Genomic DNA, 27,316 nt, shown 5'->3' on the forward strand with positions numbered 1-27,316 from the left:
GCTTCCCACCCCCCTCCCCCCGGCCCCTTCCACTTCCCTGTCCCGCCGAGATCTCGCGAGAGCAGAGGCCAGCGCCACGCCCAATGGCGCGGTGACGTCATGGCGGGCGGCAGCCAATGGCGGCGCTGCCCGCCAGGGGATTTCCAGCTGAGGGGAGCGGACCCCGGGAACATGGCGCAGGCAGGAGGTGAGGGGAGAGGCGGCGGCGGGGCCGGGATCGGGACAGGGACCGGGACGGGGGCACCGGCACCGGGGGTCCCATAGGGGGGCACTCGGGAGAGCCCGGTTCACGCCATGAGGGTTGCTGTGGGCCGGGAGTCCGGGGTCCGGGGGGTGTCAAGCACCGGGACCCCCCCCCCCGGGTCCTGCGGCCTGCATGGGGCCTGGTGCTGGGCACCCCCTTGGGTGTAATGGGGGGCTCATGCATACGTGTGTATGTATCCATGGGGATGTTCCCGTGTATCCATAGGGGATATATGTATGTATCCATGGGGATGTTCCCGTGTATCCATAGGGGATATATGTATGTATCCATGGGGATGTTCCCGTGTATCCAGAGGGGATATATGTATGTATCCATAGGGGATATATGTATGTATCCATGGGGATGTTCCTGTGTATCCATAGGGGATATATGTATGTATCCATGGGGATGTTCCTGTGTATCCGTAAGGGATATATGTATGTATCCATGGGGATGTTCCCCTGTATCCATAGGGGATATATGTATGTATCCATGGGGGTGTTGCCGTGTATCCATAGGGGGTATATGTATGTATCCATGGGGGTGTTCCCGTGTATCCATAGGGCATATATGTATGTATCCATGGGGATGTTCCCGTGTATCCATAGGGGATATATGTATGTATCCATGGGGGTGTTCCCGTGTATCCATAGGGGATATATGTATGTATCCATGGGGGATGTTCTCATGTATCCATAGGGGATATATGTATGTATCCATGGGGGGTGTTCTCGTGTATCCATAGGGGATGTATGTGTGTATCCATGGGGGGTGTTCCCGTGTATCCATAGGGGATATATGTATGTATCCATGGGGGATGTTCTCATGTATCCATAGGGGATATATGCACATATTCATGGGGGATGTTCCCTTGTACCCATGGGGATGTTTCCACCTATCCATGGGGATTTACCTGTGTTTCTATAGGGGGATGTACCTGTGTATCCACAGGAGATGTTCTCCTGTATCCATGGGGTGATGTTCCCATGTGTCAATGGGATAACATTCCCATGTGTTTTGTGGGGTAACATTCCCATGCATCTATGGGGGATATTCCCATATATCCATGGGGTAACATTCCCATGTATCAATGGGGTGACATCCCCCTGTATCAATGGGGTGACATTCCCATGTATCTATGGGGTGACATTCCCATGTATTTATTGGGTGACATTCCTATGTATCTATGGGGTGACATTCCCATGTATCTATGGGGTGACATTCCCATGTATCTATGGGGTGACATTCCCATGTATCTATGGGGTGACATTCCCATGTATTTATTGGGTGACATTCCCATGTATTTATTGGGTGACATTCCCGTGTATTTATTGGGTGACATTCCCATATATCTGTGGGGTGACGTCCCCATTTATCTATAGGGTGACATTCCCGTGTATCTATGGGCTGACATTCCCATGTATTTATTGGGTGACATTCCCATGTATCCATGGGGTGACGTTCCCATGTATTTACTGGGTGTCATTCCCATACATCCCTGCATTAACATTCCCATGTTCCCATAGGAGCTGCCCTGCAGGATCCCGGCCTGGCCATGGCGCACGCTGCTCCCGTCCCTGGTAAGCTCCCCCTGATCCCATTGGATCCCCCCTGGACCAGGGTGCCCCCAGCTGAGGGTCCCCTCAGGGGGCACCCATGGGTGCGGGTGCCTCCATGGCCTTCCCTTTGCAGATGATTTAGGTGAGTGATTCCCATCGGCATCCCGGTGTGTTGGGGGCCGGAACCGGATCCTGGACCTTCAGGTGATGGGATCCCACCTCCCATGGGATGCAGTGGGAGGGCAATGGAGGGGATGGGGCTGCTCCCCCCTCAATGAAGGAGGTGGGAAAGGGGATCCCATGGGATCAGACCCGGCTCAGAGGGGTCCTGCTCGCCCCATAGCGATCATTGAAGAGGTGATGAAGGAGGACGGATTCCAGCCGGATCCAGCCCTGCTCCACCCCAAACCCCCCCCCCGAGCCTCGGCCAAGCTGGTCCCGCGCGGCTCCTGCCCCATAGCGGGCCCGGCGCGGGCAGGCAGCGCCCCACAGCTCACCCAGAGCCTCAGCAGCCTCTCTCTGGGGGGGGGCACGGCGCGGAGCCGGTGGGTTCCCAACGCTGGGAATGTGAAGGAGGAGCTGGAGGAGCTGCTGGAGCCGCCCCGGCTCGTGATCACCGAGCAGCCCAAGCAGCGCGGGATGCGCTTCCGCTACGAGTGCGAGGGCCGCTCGGCTGGGAGCATCCTGGGCCAGAGCAGCACCGAGGCCAGTAAGACCCTGCCCGCCATCGAGGTGAGCTGGGAGGCACTGGGATGGGGATTGGGAATGGGATTGGGAGCGGGATGTGGTGGAGTCAATGAGGTACATGGAAATGGCTCTGGGATGGATGGAGAAGGATTTGGGATGCTGGGGGAGGAGAAGCTCACTGGGGGCCAGCAACAGGCCATTGTGTCCTATGGGAGCTTCCCACTGTGTCCTATGGGAGCTCCCCAGTGTGTCCTATGGGAGCTCCCCAGTGTGTCCTATGGGAGCTCCCCACTGTGTCCTATGGGAGCTCCCCATTGTGTCCTATGGGAGCTCCCCATTGTGTCCTATGGGAGCTCCCCATTGTGTCCTATGGGAGCCCCATGGTGTCCTATGGGAGCTCCATGGTGTCCTATGGGAGCTTCCCATTGTGTCCTATGGGAGCTTCCCACTGTGTCCTATGGGAGCTCCCCACCATGTCCTATGGGAGCTCCCCATTATGTCCTATGGGAGCTTCCCACTGTGTCCTATGGGAGCTCCCCATTGTGTCCTATGGGAGCTCCCCACTGTGTCCTATGGGACCTTCCCAGTGTGTCCTATGGGAGCTCCCCACTGTGTCCTATGGGAGCTCCCCATTGTGTCCTATGGGAGCTCCCCACTGTATCCTATGGGAGCTCCCCATTGTGTCCTATGGGAGCTCCCCACTGTGTCCTATGGGAGCTCCCCACTGTATCCTATGGGAGCTCCCCATTGTGTCCTATGGGAGCTTCCAACTGTGTCCTATGGGAGCTGCAGGTCCAAGGGGGCTCCTAAAGGGGCTCCAGGGGGCCCGGAGAGTGGCTTTGGCCACGGGATGGCTGGGATGAGATAATGGGAGCAGAAGGAGCTGGATGGGATCTTGGGCTGAAGCTCTTCCCCATGAGCTCGGTGGGATGCTATGGATCCATCCATTGGGATGCTCCATCCCCGGCAATGCCCAAGGAGCAGCCTGCCCTATGGAAGGAACCCCATGGGATGGACCCGGATGATCCCACCCCCTTCCCTGCCTCTCCCTTGGGTGCTGCTGCCCCATGGCCGGGTTTGGTCCCTGCAGCTCCTGAACTGCGGCGCGATCCCGGAGGTGACGGTGACCGCGTGCCTGGTGTGGAAGGATTGGCCCCACCGCGTGCACCCCCATGGCCTGGTGGGCAAGGACTGCAGCAACGGCCTCTGCCAGGTGGTGCTGAGGCCCCAGAGCAACCCCCGGCACAGGTACGGGCATGGCATGGGGCTGGGATGGATGGAGCTGACGCCAGGGAGGTGGGAAGGGGCAGGACTGGAGGTTGGGATGGGTTGGGATGGATGGAGCTGACTGCAGGGAGGTGGGAAGGGGCAGGGTTCCAGGTTGGGATGGGTTGGGATGGATGGAGCTGACTGCAGGTGATGGGAAGGGGCAGGACTGGAGGTTGGGATGGGGCTGGGATGGATGGAGCTGACTCCAGGGAGGTGGGAAGGGGCAGGGTTCCAGGTTGGGATGGGTTGGGATGGATGGAGCTGACGCCAGGAGGGTGGGAAGGGGCAGGGTTCCAGGTTGGGATGGGTTGGGATGGATGGAGCTGACTCCAGGGAGGTGGGAAGGGGCAGGGTTCCAGGTTGGGATGGGTTGGGATGGATGGAGCTGACTCCAGGGAGATGGGAAGGGGCAGGACTGGAGGTTGGGATGGGTTTAGGATGGGGCTGGGATGGGTTGGGATGGGCTGGGATGGATGGAGCTGACGCCAGGGAGGTGGGAAGGGGCAGGGTTGGAGGTTGGGATGGGGCTGGGATGGATGGAGCTGACTCCAGGAGGGTGGGAAGGGGCAGGGTTCCAGGTTGGGATGGGTTGGGATGGATGGAGCTGACTGCAGGGAGGTGGGAAGGGGCAGGATTGGAGGTTGGGATGGGTTGGGATGGATGGAGCTGACGCCAGGGAGGTGGGAAGGGGCAGGATTGGAGGTTGGGATGGGTTGGGATGGATGGAGCTGACGCCAGGGAGGTGGGAAGGGGCAGGATTGGAGGTTGGGATGGGTTGGGATGGATGGAGCTGACGCCAGGGAGGTGGGAAGGGGCAGGATTGGAGGTTGGGATGGGTTTAGGATGGGGCTGGGATGGGTTGGGATGGGGTTGAGATGGGCTGCGATGGAGGGAGCTGCCTCCAGGAAGTGCAAAGGGGTAGGATTGCAGGGTGAGATAGGGTTGAGATGTGTTGGGATGGGGTTGGGATAGCTTGGGATGGGGTTGGGATAGCTTGGGATGGGGTTGGGATCGTTTGGGATGGGGTTGGGGTGAATTGAGATGTGTTGGGATGGGGTTGAGATGGGTTGGGATGTGTTGGGATGTGTTGGGATGGGATTGGGATGGGTTGGGATGGGGTTGGGATGGATTGGGATGGAGTTGGGATGGGTTGGGATGGGGCTGCGATGGGTTTGGGATGTGTTGGGATGGGTTTGGAATGTATTGGGATGGAGTTGGGATGGGGATGGGATGGAGTTGGGATGGGTTGGGATGGAGTTGGGATGGGGTTGGGATGTGTTGGGATGGATTGGAATGTGTTGGGATGGATTGGGATGGGGTTGGGATGGATTGGGATGGGGTTGGGATGGATTGGGATGGGGTTGGGATGTGTTGGGATGGGTTGGGATGGGTTGGGATGGATTGGGATGGGGTTGGGATGGGGTTAGAATGTGTTGGGATGGATTGGGATGTGTTGGGATGTGGTTGGAATGTGTTGGGATGGGATTGGGATGGAGTTGGGATGGATTGGGATGTGTTGGGATGGGGTTGGGATGGATTGGGATGGGGTTGGGATGTGTTGGGATGGATTGGGATGGGGTTGGGATGGATTGGGATGGGGTTGGGATGGATTGGGATGGAGTTGGGATGGATTGGGATGAGTTGGGATGGATTGGGATGGGGTTGGGATGGGGTGGGGATGGGGTTTGGATGTATTGGGATGGGGTTGGGATGGATTGGGATGTGTTGGGATGTGATGGGATGTGTTGGGATGTGTTGGGATGTGATGGGATGGAGTTGGGATGTGTTGGGATGAGTTGGGATGGATTGGGATGGGGTTGGGCTGGAAGGAGCCGGCTCCATCCCCTGCCTGCAGCTTCAGCAACCTGGGCATCCAGTGCGTGAAGAAGAAGGAGATCGAGGCGGCCATCGAGAGGAAGCTCCAGCTGGGCATCGACCCCTTCAAAGGTAGCTCCGGGGGCTCCATCCATGTCCCGGGGGGATGAGCCCATCCCCCATGGGGCCACCAACCCCGTCCCCCCCGTCCTTGTGTCCCCCCCGCAGCCGGAGCGCTCCGGAACCACCAGGAGGTGGACATGAACGTGGTGCGGATCTGCTTCCAGGCTTCCTACCGGGACGCGGCGGGGGACACGCGGCACCTGGGGCCCGTGCTCTCCGAGCCCATCTTCGACAAGAGTACGTGGGGAGGCATCTCCAGCCCCATCTCCATCCCCATCCCATCCCCATCCCCATCCCATCCCCATCCCCATCCCCGTCCCCATTCCATCCCCATCCCATCCCCATCCCCATCCCCATCCCCATCCCATCCCCATCCCATCCCCATCCCAACCCCATCCCCATCGCTATCCCCATCCCCATCCCTGTCCCCAGCCCATCCCCATCCCCATCCAGATCCTCATGCCCATCATCATCCCCATCTCCATCCCATCCCATCCCCATCCCCATCCCCATCCCCATGCCCATCCCATCCCCATCCCATTCCCATCCCCATCCCCCTCCCCCTCCCCATCCCCATCCCCATGCCCATCCCCATCCCATCCCCATACCCATCCCCATCCCATCCCCATCCCCATCCCCATCCCATCCCCATCCCCATCCCCATCCCCGTCCCCGTCCCCATCCCATCCCCGTCCCCGTCCCCATCCCATCCCCATCCCCAGCCCATCCCATCCCCATCCCCATCCCATCCCCATCCCATCCCCATCCCATCCCCATCCCCATCCCATCCCCATCCCCATCCCATCCCCATCCCATCCCCATCCCATCCCCATCCCCGTCCCCGTCCCCATCCCATCCCCATCCCCGTCCCCGTCCCCATCCCATCCCCATCCCCAGCCCATCCCATCCCCATCCCCATCCCCATCCCATCCCCATCCCATCCCCATCCCATCCCCATCCCCATCCCATCCCCATCCCCATCCCATCCCCATCCCATCCCCATCCCATCCCCGTCCCCGTCCCCGTCCCCATCCCATCCCCATCCCCGTCCCCATCCCCATCCATGGGGACCAGGTGGGAAGGGGTGATCCCAGTGGGAATGTTCCTGATCCCATTCTATGGGGATTGGATGGGAAGGGGTGATCCCAATGAGAACGTTCCTGATCCCATTCCCTGGGGATTGGATGGGAAAGGGTACCCAGTGAACCCCACCCCACCAACAAACCCATGGGAACGTTCCTGATCCCATTCCATGGGGTTTGGGTGGGAAGGGGTGATCCCGATGGGAACGTTCCCGATCCCATTCCATGGGGTTTGGGTGGGAAGGGCTGATCCCGATGGGAACGTTCCCGATCCCATTCCATGGGGTTTGGGTGGGAAGGGCTGATCCCGATGGGAACATTCCCGATCCCATTCCATGGGGTTTGGGTGGGAAGGGCTGATCCCGATGGGAACGTTCCCGATCCCATTCCATGGGGTTTGGGTGGGAAGGGCTGATCCCGATGGGAACATTCCCGATCCCATTCCATGGGGACTGGGTGGGAAGGGCTGATCCTGATGGGAACGTTCCCGATCCCATTCCATGGTGATCCCATAGAATCCACCAACACGTCGGAGCTGCGGATCTGCCGCATGAACAAGGAGAGCGGCCCCTGCACGGGGGGGGAGGAGCTTTACCTGCTCTGCGACAAGGTCCAGAAAGGTACCGGGAACACTGGGATCACACTGGGATACACTGGGATAGCACCTGGATGCACTGGGATACATTGGGAGCACACTGGGGTACACCGGGATAGCACCTGGATACACTGGGAGTGCACCAGGAGCACACTGTGGAACACGGGGATGCATTGGGAGCACACTGGGATACACTGGGATAGCACCTGGATACACTGGGAGTGCACCAGGAGCACACTGTGGAACACGGGGATGCATTGGGAGCACACTGGGATACACTGGGATAGCACCTGGATACACTGGGACACACTGGGATACATAGGGTGCTGTAGGGCTCCATCGGGTGCTCTAGGTCTCTACAAGAGGCTGTAGGTCTCTATAGGGTGCTGTAGGGCTCCATAGGGTGCTGTAGGTCTCTATAGGGTGCTGTAGGGCTCCGTAGGGTGCTGTAGGTCTCTATAGGATGCTGTAGGACTCCATAGGGTGCTGTAGGAGTCCATAGGGTGCTGTAGGGCTCCATAGGATGCTGTAGGTCTCTATAGGATGCTCTAGGTCTCCATAGGATGCTATAGGTGTCTATAGGATGCTCTAGGTCTCTATAGGATGCTGTAGGTCTCTATAGGATGCTGTAGGTCTCTATAGGATGCTATAGGATGCCATAGGATGCTATAGGATGTTATAGGATGCTATAGGTCTCTATAGGATGCTGTAGGTCTGTATAGGATGCTGTAGGTCTCTATAGGATGCTATAGGTCTCTATAGGATGTCTCCCCCTCTGGCAGAGGACATAGCAGTGGTGTTCTGTACGGGCACATGGGAGGCAGATGTGTGGGTGCTCCATAGGATGCTGTAGGTCTCCATAGGATGCTCTAGGTCTCTATGGGATGCTATAGGGCTCCATAGGATCCTATAGGGTGTCTCCCCTTTGGCAGAGGACATCGCGGTGGTGTTCCGTACGGGCTCGTGGGAGGCAGATGTGTGGGTTCTCCATAGGATGCTCTAGGTCTCTATAGGATGCTCTAGGTCTCCACAGGATGCTGTAGGTCTCTATAGGATGCTCTAGGGCTCCATAGGATCCTATAGGTGTCTATAGGATGCCTCCCCCGCTACAGAGGACATAGCGGTGGTGTTCCGTACGGGCTCGTGGGGCGATATGGGGTGCTCCATAGGATGCTCTAGGTCTCTATAGGATGCTACATAGGATGCTGTAGGTCTATAGGATGCTATAGGTGTCTATAGGGTGCTGTAGGATGCGGTTGATGCAAGAGGATGCAGATGTGTGGGTGCTATAGGATGCTTTAGGACATTATAGGATGCTATAGGATGCTCTACGGAGCTATAGGATGCTGTAGGATGCGGTAGGATGCAATAGGATGCTATAGAATGCTATAGAATGCTTTAGGACTTTATAGGATGCTATAGGATGCTACAGGATGCTGTAGGAAGCTATAGGATATCTGGTGTCTACGGATCTACATGACGCATAGGACATTACGGTGCTATAGCGTGCTGTAGGATGCTCTTGGATGCTCATAGGATGCTCTAGGACACTATAGGATGCTATAGGGCCTCATAGGATGCTCTAGGACTCTATAGGATCCTTGCAGGATCTCCCCTAAGGACATATCGGATGTTCCGTAGGGCTCGTAGGAGGCAGATGTGTGGATGCTATAGGATGCTCTAGGACTCTATAGGATGCTCTAGCTCCATAGGATGCTGTAGGTCTCTATAGGATACTCTAGGTGTCTATAGGGTGTCTAGGACTCTATAGGACATAGCAGTGGTGTTCCGTACGGGCTGTAGGAGGCAATGTTGGGTGCTCCATAGGATGCTGTAGGACACTATAGGACACTATAGGGTTCTACACCATAGGACATAGGTGATGTCCGTACGGGCTATAGGAGCAGACTGTAGGTGCACTATAGGATGCTCTAGGTCACTATAGGATGCTCTAGGACACCATAGAACACTATAGGACACCATAGGATCCTATAGGTCTCTATAGGATGTCTCCCTGCCACAGAGGACATAGTGGTGCTCCGTACGGACTCATAGGAGGCAGATATAGGATGCTCATAGGATGCTCTAGGACTCTATAGGACACTATAGGCCACCATAGGACGCTATAGGACACCATAGGACACTATAGGGTCTACACTCATAGGACATAGCAGTAGTGCTCTAGGGCTCTAGGAGGCAGATGTTGGATGCTATAGGATGCTGTAGGTGCTATAGGACGCTGTAGGACACTATAGGACACTACTAGGTCTACTCTACTCCAGAGGACATAGCGATGCTGTCCGAACGGCATACAGATGGAGCTCATAGGATGCTCTAGGACACTATAGGAGCTTAGGACACCATAGGATGCTATAGGATGCTATAGGATGCTATAGGTGCTATAGGACGTGTAGGACGCTATAGGACATAGGAGTATAGGACCCTAAGGGCTGTAGGACGCAGACGTCTGGATGCTCCATAGGACGCTGTAGGACGCTGTAGGATGCTATAGGCCCCATCCTCATAGGACATAGCGACGCTGTCAGTACGCTCTAGGATGCAATATGGGTGCTCCATAGGATGCTATAGGACACCATAGGATGCTCTAGGACGCTGTAGGATGCTATAGAACGCTATAGGACCCTATAGGACCCTATAGGGTTCCCCCTCCCAGAGGACATAGCGGTGGTGTTCCGTACGGGCTCGTGGGAGGCAGATGTGTGGGTGCTCCATAGGATGCTCTAGGTCTCTATAGGATGCTCTAGGTCTCCATAGGATGCTCTAGGTCTCCATAGGATCCTATAGGTGTCTATAGGGTGTCTCCCTGCCACAGAGGACATAGCGGTGGTGTTCCGTACGGGCTCGTGGGAGGCAGATGTGTGGGTGCTCCATAGGATGCTCTCAGCCTATAGGATGCTCTAGGACACTATAGGATACTATGGGTCTATCCACTATAGGACATAGCAGTGGTGCTCCTAGGACCCATAGGACCCAGATGTATGGGTGCTCCATAGGACACTATAGGACACTATAGGACACTATAGGACTCTATAGGTCTCCCCCTCCAGAGGACATAGCTGGTGCTCTAGGACCCATAGGACAATATAGGATGCTCATAGGATGCTCTAGGACACTATAGGACCCTATAGGACACCATAGGACACTCTAGGACGTCTACCACACCATAGGACATAGCGGTCTAGTACACTACAGGCTATAGGACACATAGAACACTATAGGATGCTCTAGGACACCATGGACCTAGGACACCATAGGATGCTATAGGGTTTCTCCCCCCCACAGAGGACATAGCGGTGGTGTTCCGTACGGGCTCGTGGGAGGCAGATGTGTGGGTGCTCCATAGGATGCTCTAGGTCTCTATGGGATGCTCTAGGTCTCCATAGGATGCTGTAGGTGTCTATAGGATGCTATAGGGCTCCATAGGTGTCTATAGGGTTTCTCCCCCTCCAGAGGACATAGCGGTGGTGTTCCGTACGGGCTCGTGGGAGGCAGATGTGTGGGTTCTCTATAGGATGCTCTAGGTCTCTATGGGATGCTCTAGGTCTCCATAGGATGCTGTAGGTCTCTATAGGATCCTATAGGGCTCCATAGGTGTCTATAGGGTGTCTCCCTGCCACAGAGGACATAGCAGTGGTGTTCCGTACGGGCTCGTGGGAGGCAGATGTGTGGGTGCTCCATAGGATGCTGTAGGTCTCTATGGGATGCTATAGGTCTCCATAGGATCCTATAGGGTTTCTCCCCCTCCAGAGGACATAGCGGTGGTGTTCCGTACGGGCTCGTGGGAGGCAGATGTGTGGGTGCTCCATAGGATGCTCTAGGTCTCTATGGGATGCTCTAGGTCTCCATAGGATGCTGTAGGTCTCCATAGGATCCTATAGGGTTTCTCCCCCCTACAGAGGACATAGCGGTAGTGTTCCGTACGGGCTCGTGGGAGGCAGATGTGTGGATGCTATAGGATGCTCTAGGACACTATAGGATACTATAGGATGCTATAGGATGCTCTAGGACTCTATAGGATGCTCTGGGATGCTGTAGGACACTATAGGATGCTCTAGGATGCTGTAGGACACTATAGGATGATATAGGACGCTATAGGACATTATAGGATGCTCTAAGACACTATAGGATGCTATAGGATGCTCTAGGATACTATAGGACACTCTAGGACACTCTAGGGTGCTCTAGGACACTATAGGATACTCTAGGATGCTATAGAACGCTATAGGACACTGTAGGACACTATAGGACACTATAGGACACCATAGAACACTATAGGATGCTCTAGGACACTATAGCACACTATAGGACACCATAGGACACTATAGGATGCCCTACGACACTATAGGACACTATAGGACACTATAGCACACTATAGGACACCATAGAACACTACAGGATGCTCTAGGACCCTATAGGACCCTATAGGACACTATAGGACACCATAGAACACTATAGGACACCATAGGACACTATAGGACGCTATAGGACACCATAGAACACTATAGGATGCTCTAGGACACCATAGGACACTATAGGATGCTATAGGATGCTCTAGGACACTATAGTACCCTATAGGACACCATAGAACACTATAGGACGCTCTAGGACACCATAGAACACTATAGGACGCTCTAGGACACTATAGGACACTATAGGACACCATAGAACACTATAGGATGCTCTAGGACACCATAGGACACCATAGGATGCTATAGGATGCTATAGGATGCTATAGGATGCTATAGGACGCTGTAGGACGCTGTAGGACGCTCTAGGATGCTCTAGGATGCTCTAGGATGCTATAGGATGCTATAGGACACCATAGGATGCTATAGGACGCTATAGGATGCTCTAGGGCTCCATAGGATCCTATAGGTGTCTATAGGGTGTCTCCCCCTCCAGAGGACATAGCAGTGGTGTTCCGTACGGGCTCGTGGGAGGCAGATGTGTGGGTGCTCCATAGGATGCTGTAGGTCTCTATAGGATGCTCTAGGTCTCCATAGGATGCTGTAGGTCTCTATAGGATGCTATAGGTCTCTATAGGATGTCTCCCCCTCTGGCAGAGGACATAGCAGTGGTGTTCCGTACGGGCTCGTGGGAGGCAGATGTGTGGGTGCTCCATAGGATACTGTAGCTCTCTATAGGATGCTCTAGGTCTCCATAGGATGCTCTAGGTCTCTATAGGATCCTATAGGTCTCTATGGGGTTTCTCCCCCCACAGAGGACATAGCGGTGGTGTTCCGTACGGGCTCGTGGGAGGCAGATGTGTGGGTGCTCCATAGGATGCTGTAGGTGTCTATAGGATGCTGTAGGTGTCTATAGGATCCTATAGGTGTCTATAGGGTTTCTCCCCCTCCAGAGGACATAGCAGTGGTGTTCCGTACGGGCTCGTGGGAGGCCCGCGCTGACTTCTCGCAGGCGGACGTGCACCGCCAGGTCGCCATCGTGCTGCGGACCCCCCCCTACCAGCACCTGGAGCTGGAGCAGCCGGTGGAGGTGGAGGTGGTGCTGCAGCGCCTGACGGACAGCGCCTGCAGCCAGGCCTTCCCCTTCACCTACCTGCCCCGCAGCCACGGTGAGGGGCACCGGGGTACTGGGGGGGTGGGGATACTGGGGGGTATGGGGATACAGGGATACAGGGGGGGATATGGGGATACAGGGGTGATGGGGATACAGGGGGTGATGGGGATACAGGGATACAGGGTGATGGGGATACAGGGATACAGGGGGTGATGGGGATACAGGGGGTGATGGGGATACAGGGGGGGATGGGGATACAGGGATACAGGGGGGCTATGGGGATACAGGGGGGCTATGGGGATACAGGGGTGATGGGGATACAGGGGGTGATGGGGATACAGGGGGTGATGGGGATACAGGGGGTGATGGGGATACGGGGGGTGATGGGGATACGGGGGGGGATGGGGATACAGGGGGTGATGGGGATACAGGGGGGGATGGGGATGCGGGGGGGTGATGGGAATGGGTGATGGGGATATGGGGGGTGATGGGGATGATGGGGATGTGGGGGGTGATGGGGATGTGGAGGTCATGGGGATGGCGTGTGATGGGGATATTGGGGTGATGGGGATGTGGGAGTGATGGGGATGGGGGTTGATGGGGATGGGGGGGTGATGGGGATGTGGGGGTGATGGGGATGTGGGAGTGATGGGGATACAGGGGGTCATGGGGATGGGGGAGTGATGGGGATGGGGTGATGGGGATGTGGGGTAATAGTGATGGGGGATACAGGGGGTGGGGGGGATGGGGACATATGGGGGTGATGGGGATATTGGGGGTGATGGGGATATGGGGGGGTGATGGAGATATGGGGGTGATGGGGATAAGGGGCGATGGAGCTACAGGGTGGAGATGGGGGGTACAGGGGGGATATGGGATATGGTGGGGGTGGGGATGTGGGGATGACGACGTGGGTCCCATTCCTCATGGGGTGATGGGGGGCTCCCATTGCTCACCTCCCCACCCCACCCCATAGACGTCTATGGGGTGCAGCAGAAGCGCAAGCGGGGGATGCCGGACGTGCTGGAGGAGCTCTCAGGATCAGGTGGGTTTGGGGGGGTCACCCCTCCAATGGGGGCGCCCCCCATGGCCGGGGCTGGGCTGCCCCTGCGCCACATGCCCCCATAGATCCATATGGGATCGAAGCCAAGAGGAGGAAGAAGCCCCCGGGATACATGGAGCACTTCCCCCCACTGCCTGTGGCCGGTGGGTCCTGGGGGGGACATGGGGGGGTCCCATTGACACCTATGGGGGGTCCCATTGGCACCTATAGGGGGGATCCCATTGGCACCTATGGGGGGATCCCATTGACAGATGGGGGGGTGCCATTGGCACCTATGGGGGGGTCCCATTGACACCTATGGGGGGGTCCCATTGGCACCTATGGGGGGATCCCATTGGCACCTATGGGGGGGTCCCATTGACACCTGTTGTGGGGTCCCATTGACACCTATGGGGGGCTCTCATTGGCACCTATGGGGGGTCCCATTGACACCTATGGGGGGCCCCACTGACACCTATGGGGTTGTCCCATTGGCACCTATGGGGGAGTCCCATTGACACCTATGGGGGGATCCCATTGGCACCTGTGGGGGGGTCCCATTGACACCTGTCGGGGAGTCCCATTGACACCTATGGGGGGGTCCCATTGGCACCTATGGGGGGAAATGGGGAGAGCTTGGCCTGAGCTGGGGCAGAAGACCCCCCAAAAGGGTGGGAGAGGGCCCTGGTGACCCCATGCCCCCTTTTAACCCCCCCAACCCCATTTTTAACCCTTCCCTTTTTGACCCCCCCAAAACCCCATTTCCCCCCCAAAATCCCATTTTCCCACCCAAAAGAAAACCATTTCCTCCCCAAAACCCCCATTTTTACCCCTTCCCCATTTTACCCCCCAAAAACCCTTTCCCCCCCCCCCCCCCAATCCCCTCTATTAACCCCATCCCTGTGCTTGTCCCCCCCCCACAGATCCGCTGTTATCCATGGATCCGGACCCCCTGGACCCCCCCCTCTACGTCCCCTTCGCCCCCCCGGCGCTGCCCCCCCCGTACCCACTGCTGGACCTGCCCGAGCTGCTCTCGGAGCCCTATGGGGCGCCCCATGGGGATGCCCCCCCCCCACCAACGGCCACCCTGGTGGGTACCCACATGTTCCCAGGCCACGTCTGACCCCCCCCCTGGCCACACACAGGACTTGGGATCCCCCCCCCTCCAAGGATATGGGGGGGACCCTGCTGTGCCCCCCCCCCCCCCCATGCCCCGGGCTGGCTGGACCCCCCCGGGGCGCCCCGCAGCCCCCCCCCCCCCGGTTCCAGAGGCCTTGCACTATATTTATGGGGGGGTCGGAATAAAGCCATGGATGGATTCCAGTGCGGAATGGGTGTGAATGGGGAATGGGGCACCCAGTATGGACCAGTATGGGAGCGGGGCCATATACAGTCTGCACAGTATAGCCGCAGTACCATATAGGCTCTATCCTCTATAGCAGCGGTACCATATAGGGTCTGTCCCTATAGCCCCGGTACCATATAGGGTCTGTCCCTATAGCCCGGGTACCATATAGGGTCTGTCCCTATAGCCCCGGTACCATATAGGGTCTGTCCCTATAGCACCAGTACCATATAGGGTTTGTCCCCTATAGCCCCGGTACCATGTAGGGTCTGTCCCCTATAGCCCAGGTACCATATAGGGCCTGTCCCTATAGCCCCGGTACCATATAGGGTCTGTCCCTATAGCCCCGGTTCCATATAGGGTCTGTCCCCTATAGCCCCGGTACCATATAGGGTCTGTCCCCTATAGCCCCGGTACCATATAGGGTCTGTCCCCTATAGCCCCGGTTCCATATAGGGTCTGTCCCTATAGCCCCGGTACCATATAGGGTCTGTCCCCTATAGCCCCGGTACCATATAGGGTCTGTCCCTATAGCCCCGGTACCATATAGGGCCTGTCCCTATAGCCCCGGTACCATGTAGGGTCTGTCTCCTATAGCCCCGGTACCATATAGGGTCTGTCCCTATAGCACCAGTACCATATAGGGTTTGTCCCCTATAGCCCCAGTACCATGTAGGGTCTGTCCCTATAGCCCCGGTACCATATAGGGTCTGTTCCTATAGCCCCGGTACCATATAGGGGCTGTTCCTATAGCCCCGGTACCATATAGGGTCTGTCCCTATAGCCCCGGTACCATATAGGGTCTGTCCCCTATAGCCCCGGTTCCATATAGGGCCTGTCCCTATAGCCCGGGTACCATATAGGGTCTGTCCCTATAGCCCCAGTACCATATAGGGTCTGTCCCCTATAGCCCCGGTACCATATAGGGTCTGTCCCATATAGCCCCGGTACCATATAGGGCCTGTCCCTATAGCCCCGGTACCGTATAGGGTCTGTCCCTATAGCCCCAGTACCATATAGGGTCTGTCCCCTATAGCCCCGGTACCATATAGGGTCTGCCCTGTGTAGCCCCGGAACTGAACCGCTCTGCCCACCGTACCCCCGTTTCCGGTCGGACCACCATCGCTGCGGGACCGCCCTCCTCAGACCACGCCCCCTTTCTCCTCCCTCCCTTCCTTCCCACTTCCGCTTCCGGCGCGCTCGGTGCCGCGGGCTCGGCGCTGGTGGGTAATGGCGGCGGCGGCGGCTCCGCTCCCCTCCGCGTCCCCCCCTTCTCCTTCCCCCCTTTCTTTATGGTTCCCCCCGTTGATGGTTCCGCCCCGCTCTCTCCGTAGGGCCCGGTCCCGGTGTTACCGGAGGTGCTCGAGGTCCTTGGGGGGGGGGGGGGGGCGGAACCGGCGGGATGTGGCACGAGGCGCGGAAGCACGAGCGGAAGCTGCGCGGGATGATGGTGGATTACAAGAAACGGGCGGAGCGGCGCCGGGAGTACTACGAGAAGATCGTGAGGGAACCCGGAACGGGATAGCGGGAGCACCGCCCCCCTGGCACCGGGATAACGGGAACAGACCCTATGGGACCCCCCCCTATGGGACAGGGATAACGGGAACAGCTCCCCTATGGGATAGGGATAACGGGAATAGCCCTCCTATGGGACCGGGATAACGGGAACAGACCCTATGGGACCCCCCATGGGATAGGGATAACGGGAACATCGCCCCTATGGGATAGGGATAACGGGAACAGCCCCCTATGGGATAGGGATAATGGGAACAGCTCCCCTATGGGACCGGGATAACGGGAACAGGCCCCCCCATGGGATAGGGATAACGGGAACAGCCCCCCTATGGGATACGGATAATGGGAACAGCCCCCCCCATGGGACCGGGATAACGGGAACAGCCCCCCCATGGGATAGGGATAACGGGAATAGCCCCCCTATGGGATTGGGATAGCGGGAACAGCCCCCCTATGGGATAGGGATAATGGGAACAGCTCCCCTATGGGATAGGGATAGCGGGAACACCCCCCTATGGGATAGGGATAATGGGAACAGCCCCCCCATTGGATCCCTGCTATAACCGGGATAACGGGAACAGCCCCTATGGGACCCCCCCTAGCACCGGGATAACGGGAACAGCCCCACCCCCATGGGATAGGGATAACGGGAACAGCCCCCTGGATTGGATCCCTGCTATAACCGGGATAACGGGAACACCCCCCCATGGGACAGGGATAATGGGAACATCCCCCCCATGGGATAGGGATAATGGGAACATCCCCCCCATGGGACCTCTCCTATAACTGGGATAATGGGAGCAGCCCCCATGGGACCGGGATAACGGGAACAGCCCCACAAAAAAAACACCCCCCCCCAGAACCGGGACAACGGAAACACCCCCCTCCATGTATCACTGGGATAACAGGAACACCCCCCTATGGGAGAGGGATAATGGGAACATCCCCCCCAACCCCAAACCAAACACACCCCCAACAAACAACCCCCATATATCACTGGGATAACACCCCACCTAGAACTGGGATAACGGGAACACCCCCCCATGGAACTGGGATAATGGGAACACCCTCCATGGAACCCCCCTCAGACTCCGATAATGGGACCCCACCATGGGACTCTGGGGCCTGCATTCCCTATGGCTCAAGGCTCCCTTTTCCCTATGGCTCAGGGCTCCCTTTTCCCTATGGATCAGGGCTCCCTGTTCCCTATGGATCAGGGCTCCCTGTTCCCTATGGATCAGGGCACCCTTTTCCCTATGGCTCAGGGCTCCCTGTTCCCTATGGATCAGGGCTCCCTGTTCCCTATGGATCAGGGCTCCCTGTTCCCTATGGCTCAGGGCTCCCTGTTCCCTATGGCTCGGGGCTCCCTGTTCCCTATGGCTCAGGGCTCCCTGTTCCCTATGGATCAGGGCTCCCTGTTCCCTATGGATCAGGGCTCCCTTTTCCCTATGGATCGGGGCTCCCTGTTCCCTATGGATGAAAACCCTCCTCCCTATGGCTCAGGGCTCCCTGTTCCCTATGGCTCAGGGCTCCCTGCCTATGGCTCAGGGCTCCCTCCCTAATTCCCCTCACCTATGGATTGGGGCTCCCTGTTCCCTATGGCTCAGGGCTCCCTGTTCCCTATGGCTCAGGGCTCCCTGTTCCCTATGGCTCAGGGCTCCCACTTTTCCCTATGGATCAGGGCTCCCTGTTCCCTATGGATCGGGGCTCCCTGTTCCCTATGGATCAGGGCTCCCTGTTCCCTATGGATCAGGGCTCCCTGTTCCCTATGGCTCAGGGCTCCCTGTTCCCTATGGATTGGGGCTCCCTGTTCCCTATGGATTGGGGTTCCCATTGGCTCTCCCCGCTCCTCACCCCTCCCTTCCCCGTTCCCACCCCTCTTTTCCCGCTCCAGAAGAAGGATCCGGCCCAGTTCCTGCAGGTCCACGGCCGAGCCTGCAAAATCCACCTGGATTCAGCCGTGGCCTTGGCTGCTGAGAGCCCGGTGAACATGTGGGTACCGCATGGGGATGGGGCTGTTGCTATGGGAACGGGGCTGTTGCTATGGGAACGGGGCTGCTGCGATGGGAACGGGGCTGCTCCAATGGGAACGGGGCTGCGCCAATGGGAACGGGGCTGCTGCGATGGGAATGGGGCTGTTGCTATGGGAACGGGGCTGCTGCGATGGGAATGGGGCTGCTGCGGTGGGAATGGGGCTGTTGCTATGGGAATGGGGCTGCTCCAATGGGAACGGGGCTGCTCCAATGGGAATGGGGCTGCTCCAATGGGAATGGGGCTGCTCCAATGGGAATGGGGCTGCTCCAATGGGAATGGGGCTGCTCCTATGGGAATGGGGCTGCTGCGATGGGAACGGGGCTGCTGCGATGGGAATGGGGCTGCGCCAATGGGAACGGGGGTGCTCCAATGGGAATGGGGCTGCTGCGATGGGAATGGGGCTGCTCCAATGGGAATGGGGCTGTTCCAATGGGAATGGGGCTGCTGCAATGGGAATGGGGCTGTTGCTATGGGAACGGGGCTGCTCCAATGGGAATGGGGCTGTTCCGATGGGAATGGGGCTGCTCCAATGGGAATGGGGCTGTTCCTATGGGAATGGGGATGCGCCAATGGGAATGGGGCTGATCCAATGGGAATGGGGCTGTTGCGATGGGAATGGGGGTGCTGCAATGGGAATGGGGCTGTTGCTATGGGAATGGGGCTGCTCCAATGGGAATGGGGGTGCTCCAATGGGAATGGGGCTGCTGCGATGGGAATGGGGCTGCTCCAATGGGAATGGGGCTGCTGCGATGGGAATGGGGCTGCTGCGATGGGAATGGGGCTGCTCCCATGGGAATGGGGCTGCTCCCATGGGAATGGGGGGGATGCTCTTCCCAATGGGCATTCCCAGTATTCCCACCTCTTTTCCCATAGGATGCCCTGGCAAGGAGACACCAACAACATGATCGACCGCTTCGACGTGCGGGCGCACCTGGATCACATCCCCAGTTACAGCCCAGCCCTGCTGAACCCCATGTGAGGGGGGGGGGGGGAATTCCAATGGGAATTGGGGTGCTCCGGATGGAGGCTGGGAATTGCATTGGGATCAATGCGGAGCCCCCGGTACCCAAAGGATGAGGTGGAGGGAGCAGGGGATGGAGTCATCCATGGGGTAACCCATAGGGATGGGTTTGGCTCTGGCTCCATCCCATGTCCTAGAGCTGCTCCTGGGCCTTGACATCCCATTCCAAAGGGAATTCCAACCGGGAATGATCCCTTAGTGGCCTCCATCCCTCCCTGCTCCAAATCCCAGCACAAGGCCGGCATTCCCCATCCTTTAGGAACTGGGAATCTCATGGAGCCACCTCCTAGGCATGGGATTGGCTCCATCCCATGTCCCAGAGCTGCTCCTGGTCCTTGACATCCCCTTCCCAAAGGGAATTCCAACTGGGAATGATCCCTTAGTGGCCTCCATCCCTGCTCGCTCCAAATCCCAGCACAAGGCCGGCATTCCCCATCCTTTAGGAACTGGGAATCTCATGGAGCCACCTCCTAGGGATGGGATTGGCTCCATCCCATGTCCCAGAGCTGCTCCTGGTCCTTGACATCCCATTCCAAAGGGAATTCCAACTGGGAATGATCCCTTAGTGGCCTCCATCCCTGCTCCAAATCCCAGCACAAGGCCGGCATTCCCCATCCTTTAGGAACTGGGAATCTCATGGAGCCACCTCCTAGGCATGGGATTGGCTCCATCCCATGTCCCAGAGCTGCTCCTGGTCCTTGACATCCCATTCCAAAGGGAATTCCAATTGGGAATGATCCCTTAGTGGCTGTCTCCATCCCTGCATGCTCCAAATCCCAGCACAAGGCCGGGATTCCCCATCCTTTGGGAACTGGGAATCTCATGGAGCCACCTCCTAGGGATGGGATTGGCTCCATCCCATGTCCCAGAGCTGCTCCTGGTCCTTGACATCCCCTTCCCAAAGGGAATTCCAACCGGGAATGATCCCTTAGTGGCCTCCATCCCTCCTCACTCCAAATCCCAGCACAAGGCCGGCATTCCCCATCCTTTAGGAACTGGGAATCTCATGGAGCCACCTCCTAGGGATGGGATTGGCTCCATCCCATGTCCCAGAGCTGCTCCTGGTCCTTGACATCCCATTCCAAAGGGAATTCCAATTGGGAATGATCCCTTAGTGGCCTCCATCCCTGCATGCTCCAAATCCCAGCACAAGGCCGGCATTCCCCATCCTTTAGGAACTGGGAATCTCATGGAGCCACCTCCTAGGCATGGGATTGGCTCCATCCCATGTCCCAGAGCTGCTCCTGGGCCTTGACATCCCATTCCAAAGGGAATTCCAACCGGGAATGATCCCTTAGTGGTTGCCTCCATCCCTGCTCACTCCAAATCCCAGCACAAGGCCGGCATTCCCCATCCTTTAGGAACTGGGAATCTCATGGAGCCACCTCCTAGGCATGGGATTGGCTCCATCCCATGTCCCAGAGCTGCTCCTGGTCCTTGACATCCCATTCCAAAGGGAATTCCAACCGGGAATGATCCCTTAGTGGCCTCCATCCCTGCTCGCTCCAAATCCCAGCACAAGGCCGGCATTCCCCATCCTTTAGGAACTGGGAATCTCCCCCTGGGGATGCTTTTCCCTTCCCTTGCACCATTCCCGGCATTCCCAAGCTTTCTGCTTCCATTGCAGTTCCCCAGAGCAGGAATCAGACGAGCGCAAATGCAACTACGAGCGCTACCGGGGCCTGGTCCAGAACGACTTCGCCGGCAGTGAGTGCCCTATGGGGCGCCCCATAAGTTATGGGGCACAGCCCCCCCCCCCCCCCTTTTCCCATAGCATCCCTGCATCCCGCCCGCTGTGCTTCCAGTCTCGGAGGAGCAGTGCCTGTACCAGATCTACATGGATGAGCTCTATGGGGGCCTACCCAAGCCCAATGAGGAGGAGAAGAAGAAGTGAGTCATCCCAATGGGAATGCCGCGGTATTCCCAAGCTCTGGAAGAGGGAAACGGGGTGGGAATTGGGATTGAGCATCCCCATGTGCAGGCTGGCTGAGAAGAAGGCTTCCATTGGGTACACCTATGAGGACAGCACCGTGGCCGAGCTGGAAAACAGCACGGAAAAGGGTCGGGAAGAGGAGGATTCTGAGGAGGAAAACAGCAACACGGATGAGGATGAAGTCATTCCCGACATTGGTACTACCCCCCCCTCATTCCAACCCCTTATCCCAATGCTGATCCCTGGATCCGTGCTCAGCTCCCTCCCTATTCCCAACATTCCCAGATGTGGAAGTGGACGTGGATGAGCTCAACCAGGAGCAAGTGGCCGACCTCAACAAGCAGGCGACCACCTATGGGATGGCCGAGGGTGACTTTGTCAGGTAAGGGTGGAGCGGGGCCGTATTCCAAAGGGAGAATCCCTATGGATGCGCTCCGGTCCCAGGCGCCCCATCCCTTTCCCTATGGGGGCTCTGATGGAGCCTTCATCCCAAGGATGCTGCGGAAGGACAAGGAGGAGGCGGAGGCCATCAAGAATGCCAAGGCTCTGGAGGAGGAGAAGGCCATGTACTCGGTATGGGATGGATCCATAGGGAACCGTTCCCATATTCCCTGCTGCCGGAGGGGGTCCTGAGCTCCAGATGCTTCCCACAGGGCCGACGTTCCCGGCGCCAGAGGAGGGAATTCCGGGAGAAGCGCTTGAAAGGCCGGAAGATCAGTCCCCCCAGGTGGGTGCTGCGGCCATGGCATTCCCAATGCTGGGATCCAGCACCCAGCCCTGCTCCATCCCATTCCCATCTCCCGGAGCTGGGATACAGCTCCCATCCCTGCTCCATCCCATTCCCATCTCCAGGAGCTGGGATACAGCTCCCATCCCTGCTCCATCCCATTCCCATCTCCCAGAGCTGGGATACAGCTTCCATCCCTGCTCCATCCCATTCCCATCTCCCGGAGCTGGGATACAGCTCCCATCCCTGCTCCATCCCATTCCCATCTCCCGGAGCTGGGATACAGCTTCCATCCCTGCTCCATCCCATTCCCATCTCCTGGAGCTGGGATACAGCTCCCATCCCTGCTCCATCCCATTCCCATCTCCCGGAGCTGGGATACAGCTCCCATCCCTGCTCCATCCCATTCCCATCTCCCGATGCTGGGATACAGCTCCCATCCCTGCTCCATCCCATTCCCATCTCCCGGAGCTGGGATCCCGCCTCCATCCCATTCCCATCTCCAGAGCTGGGATACAGCTTCCATCCCTGCTCCATCCCATTCCCATCTCCCGGGGCTGGGATCCAGCCTCCATCCCATTCCCATCTCCTGGAGCTGGGATCCAGCCTCCATCCCATTCCCATCTCCAGAGCTGGGATCCCGCCTCCATCCCATTCCCATCTCCAGAGCTGGGATCCAGCCTCCATCCCATTCCCATCTCCAGAGCTGGGACCCAACCTCCATCCCATTCCCATCTCCCGGAGCTGGGATCCAGCCTCCATCCCATTCCCATCTCCAGAGCTGGGATCCCGCCCCCATCCCATTCCCATCACCCATCCCCTGGTGCCTGGACCCTTCCCTATCCCTATCCCTTCCCCTTCCCTTGGGAACTCCTCTCCTCCACAGCTACGCCCGCCGGGACAGCCCCACCTACGACCCCTACAAGCGGTGAGTGCCCCCCAATGCCCCCCCTTTCCCCATACCCTTCCCCCCTTCGGGACCTCCACTCCCCCCCCTGATCCCCATTATCCCTCCCCAGCTCCCCATCGGAATCGACCTCATGCTCCCGCTCCCGCTCCCGCTCCCCATCCCCGGCGCGGGAGGAGAAGATCACCTTCATCACCAGCTTCGGGGGCAGCGACGAGGAACCCGCTCCCGCTCCCGCTCCCACCGACGGCATTCCCGGCAGAGCCCGCGCCGCACCGGGCCAGCCGCTGCCCGCCCATGGAGCATCCGCCCGGTCAGTGCCGCTTCCCATAGGAGCAATGGATGGGGATGGGATCACCCAGTTCCAACCATAGGCGCTAAACTGTGGTACCCAAGGCTTTATCCAGCCTGGCCTTGAGCAGTGCCAGGGATGGAGCATTCCCAACCTCCCTGGGCACCCATCCCAGTGCTTCACCACCATAACAGGAAAGAATTCCCTCCTTATATCCCATCTAAACTTCCCCTATTTAAGTTTTAACCCATTATCCCTTGTCCTATCACTAAGTCCCTCCCCAGCATCCCTATATCCCCCCTTCCGATACTGGAAGGATGCTCTGAGCTCTCCCTGCATCCTTCTCTCCTCCAGCCCCAATGTTCTCATCCCGGCTCCATATGGGATCTGCTCCAACCCCTGAGCATCCTCATGGCCTCCTCTGGATTGTCCCAACAGATCCATGTCCTCTTCATGCTGGGGACACCACAACTGCGCCCAGTGCTCCCAGTGAGGCCTCACCACAGCAAAGGGGCAGGATCCCCTCCTTCACCCTGTTCCTTTTGATGCACTGGGCTCAAGCACACACTGAACCCGGCTCATGTCCATTTCCCCATTGACCAGCACCCCAAGTCCTTTCCCAGCAGGGAATGGGAATGGGGGACGGAGCCTCCATCACCGCATCCATACAATGGATCCCAAAAGCAGGATCCCAGCCTCATCCCAAGCTTCCATTGCAGGCGCCGCTCTTCCTCCTCATCCACGTCGCCCTCCTCATCCTCATCCAGCTCCCGCTCCAGCTCCCGCTCCCACCGCGGGGGGGGCTCGCACCGCTCCGGCCGTTCCGGCCGTTGCCATGGGTACCGCTATTCCCGCTCGCGCTCCCGCTCCCGCCGCTATTCCGGAGGGGGGTCCCGGGACGGGCGCCGGCGCTCCAGGTCCTATTCCCCGGAGCGGGGCCATCGCTACAGCTCCCGCCGCTGGTCCAGGTGAGCGCTGCCATGGGAATGGGGTGGGATGGGGTTGGGATCATCGGGATCCAATGGGGATGCTCCTTGAGCACAGCGGGGAGATCCCATGGGACACAGTGGGGGGGTCCCATAGGATACAGTGGAGCTCCTATAGAACACAATAGAGCATCCATAGGACGTAGTGGGGAGGTCCCGTAGAACACAATGGGGTGCTCCCATAGGATACAGTGGGGAGGTCCCATAGAACACAGTGGGATACTCCCATATGACACAATGGGGAGCTCCCATAGGACACAGTGGGGGGCTCCCATAGAACACAATTGGGAGGTCCCATAGGACACCATGGAGCATCCATAGGACACCATGGAGCATCCATAGGACACTATGGAGCTCCCATAGGACACACTGGGGAGCTCCCATAGGACACAGTGGGGGGCTCCCATAGAACACAATTGGGAGGTCCCATAGGACACCATGTAGCATCCATAGGACACCATGGAGCTCCCATAGGACACAATGGGAAGTTCCCATAGGACACAATGGGAAGTTCCCATAGGACACAATGGGGAGCTCCCATAGGACACAGTGGGGAGCTCCCATAGGACACAGTGGGGAGGTCCCATAGAACACAATCAAACTCCCATAGGACACAACGGGGAGCTCCCATAGGACACAGTGGGGAGGTCCCATAGAACACAATCAAACTCCCATAGGACCCAATGGGGAGCTCCCATAGGACCCAATGGAGCATCCATAGGGACCCAAAGTCCTGTTTCTGGCTCCCGCTGAGCTCCTCACCCAGTTCCCATTCCCTTTCCTTGGGGCTGCTCCATCCATCCCCCCCCCCCCTCCCATCCATCCTCATTCCCTATGGACCCCCCCTTTCCCAGGAGCCGCTCGCGCTCCCGGCGCCGGCGCCATTGGAGCAGCAGCCGCAGCAGCCGGAGCCGCAGCGATTCCCGCAGCCCCAGTAGATCCCAGTCTCCGGAGCGGGACAAGGCTCCGCGCCCCACAGCATCGCCCGCCGTGGGGGAGAAGCTGAAAAAGTGAGGCCCGAAAGGCGGCAATGGGAATACTGGGAATACTGGGAATACTGGGAATACTGGGAATGCCGGATCCTGACCCCATCCTTCCCCCCCATAGGCCTGACAGTGCAGCCGGTAAAGAGACGGGAGCTGCCAAAGTCAGTAAGAACGGAAGCGCAGCAGAGGGGGGGCCCCCCCGTGCTCATCCCGCTTCCCGCTGGGAGCCTGGGACCGGCCGGGATAGCCCTTGGGATAATGGGGGGGGGGGGGAGCGGGGAACACCCCCCCATTGGGGCTGCTGGCAATGGGGCAATGGGATCTGGGGGGGAGTTGGGGTGTTAAATGTATTGGGATCCAGCACTGGGACCCATGGGGAGATGGCAGTGGGGCAATGGGATCCATTGGGAGATGGCAGTGGAGCAATGGGATCCACTGGGAGATGGCCGTGGGGCAATGGGATCCATTGGGAGATGGCCATGGGGCAATGGGATCCATTGGGAGATGGCCATGGGGCAATGGGATCCATTGGGAGATGGCACTGGGGCAATGGGACCCATTGGGATCCAGCACTGGGACCCACTGGGAGTTGGGGCCCTGGGATCCATTGGGAGCAGGCCACAGAGCACTGGGACCCCCAAGATCCCCCCCCCCCCCCATTCCTCTGTGCTGTCCCCATCACCCAGTGCCCCCCAAGCACCCATGGGTGCTGCTGGGGGGGGGTCCCACCATGGATGGGGCCCTGGGGGGGGGTCCCATTGAAAGGGGGGGGTGCAGCGCATCCCCGTGTGCCCCCCCCCCCGCTCACAGGGGCTCTGGATCCTTCCAGCCCAAGCTGACCCCGCAGGAGAAGCTGAGGCTGAGGATGCAGAAGGCGCTGAACCGGCAGTGTGAGGGCACCCCCATAGACACCCCCATAGACAACCCCATAGACACCCCCCATAGACACCCCCATAGACACACCATCCCCATTGACCCCCATCTCCATTGACCCCCATGTCCCCATTGGCCCCCATGTCCCCATTGAGCCCCCATCCCCATTGACCCCCATGTCCCCATTGAGCCCCCTATCCCCGTTGACCCCAATGTCCCCATTGAGCCCCCCAATCTACATTGACCCCCATGTCCCCATTGCACCCCCCTCCCCATTGAGCCCCATGTCCCCATTGAGCCCCCCGTCCCCATTGACCCCAATGTCCCCATTGAGCCCCCTATCCCCATTGACCCCCATGTCCCCATTGAGCCCCCTATCCCCGTTGACCCCAATGTCCCCATTGAGCCTCCCATCCCCATTGAGCCCCCCATCCCCAATGACCCCCATGTCCCCATTGAGCCCCCGATGTCCCCATTGACCCCAATGTCCCCATTGACCCCCATGTCCCCATTGAGCCCCCCATCCCCATTGACCCCAATGTCCCCATTGAGCCCCCCATCCCCATTGACCCCAATGTCCCCATTGACCCCCATCCCCATTGACCCCAATGTCCCCATTGACCCCAATGTCCCCATTGACCCCAATGTCCCCATTGACCCCCATCCCCATTGACCCCCATGTCCCCATTGACCCCCATGTCCCCATTGACCCCCCCCGTTCCCTGCAGTTAAAGCTGGGA

At 58.3% G+C, this 27,316-nt stretch overlaps 2 protein-coding genes across 3 annotated transcripts; both read left to right on the forward strand.

Annotated features, from left to right (window-relative positions):
• The first annotated feature begins 156 nt into the window (after nt 1–156).
• Nucleotides 157–15,092, forward strand: RELB (RELB proto-oncogene, NF-kB subunit). Of its 2 annotated transcripts, none has more exons than XM_061363693.1 (11): nt 157–187; nt 1,771–1,824; nt 2,147–2,535; nt 3,581–3,738; nt 5,615–5,706; nt 5,803–5,934; nt 7,295–7,399; nt 12,755–12,970; nt 13,892–13,960; nt 14,044–14,121; nt 14,881–15,092. In XM_061363693.1, exons 1-11 carry the CDS (start codon nt 172–174, stop codon nt 15,078–15,080), a joined length of 1,509 nt encoding a protein of 502 aa, XP_061219677.1. In that variant the 5' UTR covers nt 157–171; the 3' UTR covers nt 15,081–15,092. The 2 variants fall into 2 exon arrangements, with proteins under 2 accessions (XP_061219677.1, XP_061219678.1); XM_061363694.1 differs by lacking the exon at nt 157–187 and adding an exon at nt 1,937–2,007 and having other exon boundaries at nt 1,769–1,824.
• Nucleotides 15,093–16,682: 1,590 nt separating this feature from the next.
• CLASRP (CLK4 associating serine/arginine rich protein) lies at nt 16,683–26,593 on the forward strand (the record flags this gene model as incomplete). The annotated part of the gene is made up of 15 exons (XM_061363691.1): nt 16,683–16,803; nt 18,712–18,809; nt 19,725–19,826; nt 21,500–21,579; nt 21,678–21,762; nt 21,854–22,002; nt 22,091–22,187; nt 22,300–22,378; nt 22,459–22,532; nt 23,419–23,460; nt 23,552–23,752; nt 24,451–24,699; nt 25,572–25,727; nt 25,825–25,864; nt 26,533–26,593. Coding segments are annotated over exons 1-15 (1,612 nt in total), but the record flags the coding sequence as incomplete, so codon positions are not given.
• Between the last annotated feature and the right edge of the window lie 723 nt (nt 26,594–27,316).

Source organism: Neopsephotus bourkii, unplaced genomic scaffold (genome assembly GCF_033783945.1).
Source record: "Neopsephotus bourkii isolate Nb327-2 ecotype Australia unplaced genomic scaffold, CSIRO-AGI_Nbou_v1 NB_1180, whole genome shotgun sequence".
Lineage (NCBI taxonomy): Eukaryota > Metazoa > Chordata > Aves > Psittaciformes > Psittacidae > Neopsephotus > Neopsephotus bourkii.

What these genes read in the sequence shown, in the direction of transcription:
- RELB (XM_061363693.1), top strand. An exon ending in GCACGCTGCTCCCGTCCCTG is followed by an intron (nt 1,825 to 2,146) that starts GTAAGCTCCCCC and finishes CTCGCCCCATAG; the next exon opens with CGATCATTGAAGAGGTGATG. An exon ending in GGAGGAGCTCTCAGGATCAG is followed by an intron (nt 13,961 to 14,043) that starts GTGGGTTTGGGG and finishes ATGCCCCCATAG; the next exon opens with ATCCATATGGGATCGAAGCC.